The 9,956-nt window shown below is 36.6% G+C and overlaps 1 protein-coding gene across 1 annotated transcript in view; it reads left to right on the forward strand.

The window, feature by feature from the left end:
• Positions 1–6,743, forward strand: part of LOC140751105 (uncharacterized) — a 137,534-nt gene extending 130,791 nt beyond the window's left edge. Inside the window, exons 3-8 of the mRNA XM_073084953.1 lie at positions 16–2,416; positions 2,629–2,815; positions 3,271–3,443; positions 3,950–4,175; positions 4,549–4,876; positions 5,136–6,743. Of these exons, the coding sequence (XP_072941054.1) occupies positions 16–2,416; positions 2,629–2,815; positions 3,271–3,443; positions 3,950–4,175; positions 4,549–4,876; positions 5,136–5,502 (3,682 nt within the window). The 3' untranslated portion in view covers positions 5,503–6,743. The remainder of the gene's footprint in view (positions 1–15; positions 2,417–2,628; positions 2,816–3,270; positions 3,444–3,949; positions 4,176–4,548; positions 4,877–5,135) is intronic.
• The last annotated feature ends 3,213 nt before the right edge of the window (positions 6,744–9,956 follow it).

Below are 9,956 nucleotides of genomic sequence, written 5' to 3' on the forward strand. Positions count from 1 at the left end.
TTGTGTTCATTTCAGAGGCAATACTACATTCGCCCAGTTGGAAATCAGAGATTCAAACAACTCTATTGTCAAGAGAATTACGTTTGACAATTCAAGTAATGAAGCAGCTCCATCGCTTAGGCTCGTCACCTCTGATGGAACAAGAGAAATACGACAAGACCTTAAGCCACATGAGATAAGACACCTTTTTGTACCCAGGATATACCAGGACAATAAAAATAGAGCAGGATTCATTAATAACAGGCGAAAAGATATAGGCAATTTAAATAGGACTGTGGTTACAACAGAACCAGCCACTGAAAGTGCAGTGGTATACATCCCACCTGAAAAATTAGAGGGTCTCGATAAAGAAGTTGAATTAGACCCTGACGAAGAATTTCAAGTAGATGAATCGAATCATGGCTTATATCTGCTTAACTATTCAGAAAGTGATAATGTAACGAGTAGCCCGCTAAACAAAACAACAACAAATGCAGAAGTAAAAGAAAATAGTACTACAAAATATAATGAAAGTACAACTAACATTATTAATGAAGAACTGAGTAAAATTACTACTAATAAACCAGATGAGCAAGATAAGGAGGATAAAACAGAAACAAATATAATTGCTAACAGTACAGACATTCACAATAATAAGCAAAGCAAAACTGAAAATGAAAAAGATAAAGGCAATCAAACATTATTTATGTCTGATGAAATATATAACCATTTTCGACCACTTGAAGCCGAACTACCCGATGTGGAAATGGCTCCATTTATTTATTTTGGACAAAAAATTGGAGGATCAATTATAAACGATAATTTAACAAATTCTCCTTCTTTGTCAGCTTCAACTAAATCTGTAAATTTTATAGCACCTCCGTTAGAGAAAAGAAAATTTAATTCTAGATATTCGGCTACAGAAAAATACAGAAATACTAGTGCGGGGGAAGATGAAGTTAATGAAGATATGGATGTTTCTGTCGTTAAGAATATTATAGAGAAAAATAAAATAAGAAATACAGTAAAAGGACCCGCACCCGCTAGACCTGTAGGTTTAGTCAATGCTTATAGGAAATATTCCAGCACAACTCAATCTACGCAAAAACCTCCAACTACAACCGCACAGCTCAATATCACTGAATCAATCATACAAAATGTTACGCCAAGTTCATTGGATAAAAATAAAGACGGAATTCGGACGAACATTACTGCAACAATTAAAGAACCTGGTCTTAAGATTGATGGTACTAATCTAAAAGAAACTGTTGTAAACAAAACCACAATTCCACCCACAAGAAATTTTACACGGAATTATTTTAATTTACGTCGGCGACCATCTCGGCCAACTGTTTTATCTAGCACTGAAAGTACCATACCAGTAACTGTAAATTCAACTACAGAAAAGGTATCCACCTCTGTTTATACAGCAGTAGTCACATCAGTATCAATAACGTCATCGATGAAAGGTCAAAACAAGACAGATGGATTATTAAAAGATTCTGATAACTCTACTGTTGTAGAAAATGTTGAAGACAGAAGCAATATTACGGCGCAAAAGATGGTATCCTTAAATGACACAGAACCTTCTACAATCCCGTCGACATCTATTAGGCCTTATAGACATAGAATAAGAATACGTACTACGACCACTGAAAACAGTTTAAATTCCTCTCTTACTTCCACCCCTGTAACATTTATATTCAAGCCAACAGATTCTCCACTAGCCAGTGAATTTTCCACAAAAAATGTTGGAGAATTTAAACAAGAAACTACTACATCGAGGATTAGCGAAAGACTAGCGAATTTATTCCGACAAAACGATCCTGACGATTCGAGCAATGGAAGTACGCCAAGAACGAAAAATATATTAAGAAGGCGACGGCCAACAACTACTACAACGACTACATCTGAACCTACCGAAAAACCGCCCTTATCGCCAGTGACCACTTTACCTCCAGCCACTGAAAAGTACGAATCTATGCATAGTACATTTAAGCCATTTATCGTCACGTCAAGAACATCTTCGGAATCTAGTTCAAAACCAATTGCTGTGCCCATTAACGGTTCAGATGCGGACGGCAACAAAACATTTATCAACATAACGAGAGAAGGTGATAGCGAGGAAACACAAAGCGACGTTGTTATTGAAGCAGAGAAAACTTACACGGCTTCTTACGTATTAGCTGGACTCGGTTTTCTGCCAGTAGCCGCCGTTGTTGCCTTTGTTATTAGAAATATTCTTATCAAAAAGACCAAAGAGATTGATACCGAATACGAAGGATATTTCGATGACGCTGATATAAAGAAGGAGTCTCCTATCACTCCCGTTGCCAGGCCGCCCCTGCCAGCTCCTACGAAGCCAGATCAAAAATGGGAGTTCCCAAGAAATAAGTTAAGACTACAGACGTTACTTGGACAGGGAAATTTTGGTCAGGTGAGCTTTCCTATTCATATTGTATTAAAGTAACTTTAATTTAATCTAGTTTTCCAAAAGGAATTGTATATTTACTTCATAAATTCCAGTTAATGAATAGTGAAATTTGAGGAATTGGCAATTGACGACAAGACACAAACATAAAAATTTGTAGCATATTACATACTAAAGCGAGCTTATATACTTGACAAAATTAACATTTTATGTTTTAGGTTTGGAAGGCAGAAGCCGATGATCTCAATGGTCACGACGGTCTGACGCGGCTCGTCGCAGTGAAGAGCATCAAGGAGACCGCCTCGCAGAAGGAGAAGCAGGAGCTCTTACACGAGATCTACATCATGCAAAAGATCGGGACCCATCCTAATGTCGTCACGCTTCTTGCTTGTTGTACTGAACAAGGTTAATATACTCTCTTTGATATTTGTAAAAAATATGAGTTATAGGTTACTTTTGGAATTGACTTTTTACTTTCCTTAATCTGTATGACTACAGATACTACTTGACTACTAAAAGCTATATAAGCAAAAATCTTTCGTTCTTGAAGGCATATTTGATTAAGCAACAATCTTAAATCCTTGGCGGCATAATACAATATGAGGAAAAACTACATTTTAGATTTTCGGGGTCAGTTACAACAAAATACATTAAACAATCTTAATCATTTCGTTTTATGTTTATTTAGTTATATAAAACAATACGGAATGTATACATTATAGGAAGAGTTGATATTATGGAAATATACTTTAACCTTTAAAAAATATCGATGTACCCTTTAACTTACTGATTGTACTCCACTAATCTATCTCCTAGAAACGATTATTTCCAAATTCATCAACAATCCTAACATATTTCAGAACCGTACCTCCTGATAATGGAGTACGTGATGTGCGGCAAGCTGCTGACCTACCTCCGGGAGCGGCGGTCCCGGCCTGACCGCTTCAGCGGCAGCGGCGCGCTCACGTCTCGAGACCTGACCGTGTTCGCGTATTGCGTTGCGAGGGGCATGGACTATATTGCTTCTAAAGGGGTAAGTTTTATGGTTTCTTCATGACTTACTGGTATTACCAGACGTTTTGCATACAGCAAATCTTGAAGTAATAGTTTTAAAGGGCTATTGACGCTTTCTAAATTTCCCCGTATTAGAATTTTGGGTGTCGTGGGTTTCTTATTCAAATACTAGTTAATATACAGAAAATAAATCTACATTTACTATTAAGATGTCTGCTTGGCCGGGAGATTGAACCCGCTACAGGTTGCATGTGACTATTCGGCCACACGGATTCATCATATGTTTACAGTAGAAGTGCTTGTATTGCTTGATTTTATATTTTCCCATTATGGACTACGATACAAAAACATAAAAAGACGTTGTTTGTATAAAAATCTTTGAAATGATGAAATTCAATAATTTGGATTTTTATAAATAAGCTTTTGAAAGAAGCATACAGTAACGTAAATAGACGTCACGAGGGTAAAATCCCAAAATAGTAGATCGGCAAATGACCAATAAAAAATTTCGTTCTTATTTTTCAGATTGTCCACCGCGACCTAGCAGCTCGGAACGTCCTCGTAGACCACAACAAGCTGTGCAAGATAGCCGACTTCGGCATGTCGCGGTGCGCGGGCGGCGGCTCCCGGACGGGGCGGGGGGCGCTGCCGGTGCGCTGGATGGCACCAGAGGCCTTGCTGTATAACGTATACAGTCATCATACAGACGTTTGGGCCTTTGGGATTCTTCTCTGGGAAATTGTTACTTTAGGTATGTGTAGATTACTTTAGATACAAAATTAAAAAATAATAAAAATGAACAAACTAATAGCTGCATGTAAGGTTTTAAGTAGGGAACCTAATTTTCCTGCAGACCAGACCTCAGTATCGGCAACCTCATTTTAAGATGAAAAGACCTTAGAGTGACATACAATGCAAATAACTATATCCGACTACAAAAAAAATGTAATATTAACACTTGATTTAGTACAGATCGAAAGAACTGACATGGTATAACTATTAACTTCTTATCTTCCTTATCAATCCGTGTTAGAACTGTACTCTACGACTCCTTCAGTTATGAAAATATACTCTTGCTTATCGACGGAACAGTTGCAGCCAACTAAAATAACTATCATTTCCAGGTTCAACGCCATACGCGGCGATGTCGGGCCGCGAGGTGCTGACCGCGGTGACGGAGGGCTACCGGCTGGAGCGGCCGCCGCACTGCAAGCCGCAGCTGTACCGCGCCATGCACGCCTGCTGGCACGCCGACCCCTCCCAGCGGCCGTCCTTCGCACAACTCAAAGCCCAACTAGCAGAGCTCCTAGATAACGAACCCTCTGAGGGAAATTATGTGGACTTAGACTCGTTCTATCAAGAATCGTCAGTGTATAGCGACCCGTCAGCGATCATACACGACGATGACGGGTTATCAGCTGAATACGATCGGGAGAGGCGGTGCTTTAGAGAGTAAGTACCTAAGATTTACACAAAATATATAATAAATATTTTAACCGTCATAGATATGGGTGTAAAGTTAACGTTGAAATTTTAAAGTACTTTTGTGAAAATAAATTTTATAGTCGTATCTAAATACCGATACTGTAATAAAATTATTAGGTTGAATAGTTAAATAATCCAGTACTAGTATAATAATACCGGTATAATAAGTTTATGTTAACAAAATATGGAAGACTGTAATGTGATAATCACAAAATTTCTATTACAGATTACAAACGGGTCCTCAAAAGTTCGAAAACCGTCCCTTCAACTTACGTGACGAGGAAATGCGAAACAAATTCGGCATCGGGACGCCGAGGATGGGCGGCTTCGGCATCCGCGACGTTCCATTCAACGAGAGAAACTTCACCGAAGGCGAGTTCAATGAACGCAACTTCACCGACACGAACTTCACCGAAAGAAAAGACGGGAAACTCTCAACATCCAGCTTCCACAGAGAACGGGATAGGGAGAATCCATTGGTCAGTCGAAACAGCTTTAACGGGTTCCCGAGAATCGGCGCGAGAGACAACCACTTCCAAATGACCGGTGACGGCAGAAACAAACGAGTATCAGAATTCGAATGCGATATATAAAATTGATTTTTGTAAATCGAACGCAATTCTCGTGGATTGGATTCTTTCAGAATGGATTCTGGAAATGGAAATCGTGTACTTTGTTCTCTTGGAATTGAGGAATTAAAGAATGAGAGAGAACATTACAGATTTTATGTTATGAGGAAGCAAGCAATCTGATTTAAAATCCCAAAATAAAATGGAAAAGGCTGTAACTAATTTCATAATTTTAATCGTAAAATTGAGAAACGCAATGAGCTCACTATAGGACGGATATTATATTTAACAATTCGGAATTATTGGCAGACCGTCATACTTGGCAGGCCGGCTGTACTTTGGACAAATTTATTTATGAGTGTTTTTAAAGGCAGCATGGAGCCTAAAAGCATAAATAAATAACCAGATTAACCGGTAAAGTCGTTAAAATTTGCGAGCTGCACTTTTTCGCGGTTTCATCCTGATATCCATTATAAATATCAAAATAATTTATAGTAAAGACGGTACACTTTGTAAAATGTTGCCAAGTATTTTTAAATGCGACTGATTGTTATTTGTCCGGAGTTTTCAGGCACTGAGTGAAATTCAAACACGATTTGCACGCGTGTGAGATCATGACATAGTATTGCTTTAAGTTTCAATTTCAGTTAATTGAAATTCTGTTACTTAAGACTTGTGTTGATATATTGTAAATATTAATTTATAACTGTATTCGTTACAGTGGCGAGTGTTCAGTGTTCACACGACATACGATAAATGTAAATAAGTATTGTAGTTTTAATTGTAGATGCACGTCGGTGTTTATAAATTTATTTTTGTATATGTTTGACGTAACGGATGTAAAAGTTTAGATAAGTATTCATTGTACTAGTAACACTTGTATATATTGTTCTGTAATATATAGTGTATTCGAGAAATAACCTTGTTTACAACAGCGTAACAAAATACGTTTTGTTACCTTTGAATAATTCTGAATATTGTAGTTTATGAATGACAAAATTTATTTTGTTATACCTCGAAGATTTTCTATAATGTTGGATCATAGTGGTGCTAACGTTCTATTATCCAAAATCAAATATTGTTATTGTAAATATCCGATATATTTTATACGTGTTACAGAAAATGTCTATTAAATGAAAATCCCTTCCAATCTCAGTTCAATATTACTTCTAGTCTTTAAAATTATATGGAACTATGGATTGTTATAGATCTGAAAAATTGGGTAAGCTTGAAAGATTTATTTTATTATATTGTATTGAAATATACTTTGTGTTTTATTTTTCTGTGTAAGCTACGTCGACATGAATTATATTTTGCGTTAAAAATTAAAACTAAATAAACTTACTATAAAAATAAAAAGTTGCTGCTGTAAAAAGTTCATGTTTTTTACTATAATGATACCATTATCGTAATAGTAGAATTGCAAATAATTTTCTCAGTCTCGTTAAAATTACACTGGTATACAAAAAAATATATTTTTGAAGAGTTATGCCAAATTTTGAATATACTAGGGCCTACAAACAATTAAAGGATAAAAAATTGACACGTCGGGTATCCGTGTGATATAGAAACATATATTTCATATCTTTGTAATATTATATATATTACAAAGATATGAAATATATGCTACACTTAAAGAAGTAATTGTTAAATGTACAGTTTATAAATGTTGTTTTCGAGCATATTTAGCAGATGGTTGGTCTCTTTTCAGATTCCAACAATAATCTTTTTGCATTCCTGGACTCCATTTCCCTTGGTAGCGCTTCTCCATTGAAGAAATGTCCTGATGAAACCTCTCGCCTGGTTCATCATTCATAGCACCCCCATTTGTGGAAAAGAAATCCAAATGAGAGTGCAGCATGTGTATTTTTAAAGACATGTTACACCCCAAAGCAATGTAGGCATGTACTTAGTAGGCATGGTTTAATATGTTATAGACATACGTATTTCAGTGCTTGTTTGGTCCTGATGACCTTTTTTTTCGCTATCTTCGCCCTTTTTAGCCGAAAAGATCGAAGATCGATTTCGTACAATCGATTCTTTGGGCGTCGACTTTTTTGGAAATCGATTTATTACACTTCGATTCGAATCGATCTTTTTCGCCATTCCTAGAGACTAGAAATGTATCCATAGGTGTCACAAAAAAACTGGACGTGATTGGAGGAAAATAATATTTGTTTTTTAATGAAGAGTTGCCAACGTGAAAAAAAAATAACCACTTCATGTGACAAAAACAGTGTTGACCAGTGTTATTACTTAGGTGTATACAGAAATTATTCAATATAATTTCTCTTGACATTTCCTGTCTTTAAGAAGTTCCATCAATAGAAATGAAATTTAGCTAGTCATTGCCAAATGTTTCATTTATACTCATGGGTTTATGTAAGACTTAGTAACCGCTTACAAAGTGATTGTTAACTAGAAAATATTCTGTAATGCACAATTTCATTTCCAAAGCATCAAATTATTGGATGCCACAAACATTATTACGTAGACAAAAACTACTTGAATATAAACTCTGTTACATTGTGTTTGAATTTAGTTTGTCATGTCACGCAAATAAATGTAATAGTACAATGTAATGGAAGAAGCAATGGTAGACGTTAAAAGGTTGCGGTAAAACTGTGACTTGTTACTTTCTTTGTGATTAGAACATTGTTCTTACTTTGCCCTCAGGCTGGTGTCTTTTTGTGATGAAAGTATATTGTTAGCAGCGTCTTCTTCCGAAGTATGTAAGAATATGATAACTATAAATAAACAACTTTTTAAGGGAGGAATATGTTCAGTATTAAACTTAGGGTTGATACATGGACTAACGTGCCGGCCACAGCTACGGGCAAGCGGCGAGCGGAGCGGCGAGCGGCGGTATGCCACAGCTCGCCACAAGAGCAAATCACTGATAAATTGTTCCGTATCCATAAATTTTAACTTAATGCGCGATTAAAACAAAATTATTTGTTTCAAATACATCCACCAATTTTGCTACCGCGCGGCTTTTGTTTTCCAATTTGAAGGGAAGTAAAATATTAAGTCAGAAGCCTCACCGTAGTAACATCTTTAGTATATGTGGGTAGGTGGGTATTCGCCTAGAGCGCATACGCTATTGTCATAAAGTGAGCGCCGGCTGACAGTTTGTTTGCGACTGTCGGCCCGAGTGGACGTAGTGGTAGGTTAGCGAGAAAAAAGTAATGTTATCGATGTACTACAAATAATGCAGTACTCGTGGGCGACAGTAATACCTTAACTTCAGATGGAATGCATATTAGTTTGCTACTTCACGTAAGTACTTAAAATACGCATATTTTTTAGTAATCCGATACCATGAGACTTGTATGATTTTTGCATTTTTATGTGAATAAAATTTTATACTGAACGAGTATGCAATTATAACCAATTGTAAGAATATGTTAAACAAATAAAAATGATCAATTGTCACGTGGTAATAAATAATAATGTGAGAAAAACATCAACCTGTATAGTGTATCTAACACTGTGGTTACGAGGAAAGTAATAACTTCCCAGCTACGCAATAGTCGTGTGCCGGTACAACGACATTACTGAAATTACTATTTGCCATTGTTTTACAAGTTACTTACGTTTTACAATTCACATTAGAGAAAATCAATTTGGAAAGCTGTTATCTCACCGAAAACTTAATATAGTATTTAGTACCGATGAATGAATATTTATTTTAACGCAGTTACAATCTCTTCGCTGGCGAAACCCAAAGCTTAGCAGAGTGTTATAGTATCCAATAATAAATACGATTTTAATAATAACTTCTGTTTGTTATAATATAGTTGACAACTCGGATACACTGCTTAACGTTAACTGTCTTACACACAAAAATGGTCCAGAAAATATTTAATAATATATTAGTAAGTTGTCCTTCCTTTAAAAAACTGCCACAGGTACGTTGCATATCTAAAAAGTCTATGAGAACGTCCTAGCCTTTACTGAAGTTTGCCGATCGCCGAGGATGTACTAAGGCTTCCAAAAAATTATACCCAATTCTATGGTCGTTTGTAACTAGACCAAAATTCAAAAATAGTCTTTTGAATTAAATTCGTTTTAAATCCTCCCTAATACGGTTACAATTAAATTCGTTTAAATGTTTGAAGGTGGTAGAACCCTTTGTGGTTCGACTCCGGCGGCACCACCGCCACACCTATTTCTACCTAATAAAAGCAGTGTTAGGCGCTGCTGTGTTCCGGTTTGAAGGGTGTGGTAAGGGAGACAGACTTTTCCGAGGCGTTCCAGCTTAGTCCTCAGGGGTAGCAGCGCATCTGTGGCCGACCTCTTGTAGGAATATCTAATCCTATCTGGGGTTGATTACAGATGTCCATGGGCGGCAGTAGCCACTTACCATCAGGTGGACTGCATGCTCGTCTGCTACTCTTATATTATAAAAAAAAATGTACTCCCGTCGTAGTAAATTCATTTTGTATGTAATATAAAGAACACCTTGTATAGTGCTT

Source organism: Epargyreus clarus, unplaced genomic scaffold (genome assembly GCF_041222505.1).
Source record: "Epargyreus clarus isolate Ecla_fem2 unplaced genomic scaffold, WU_Ecla_fem_2.2 ptg000021l, whole genome shotgun sequence".
In the NCBI taxonomy this organism is placed as follows: Eukaryota; Metazoa; Arthropoda; class Insecta; order Lepidoptera; family Hesperiidae; genus Epargyreus; species Epargyreus clarus.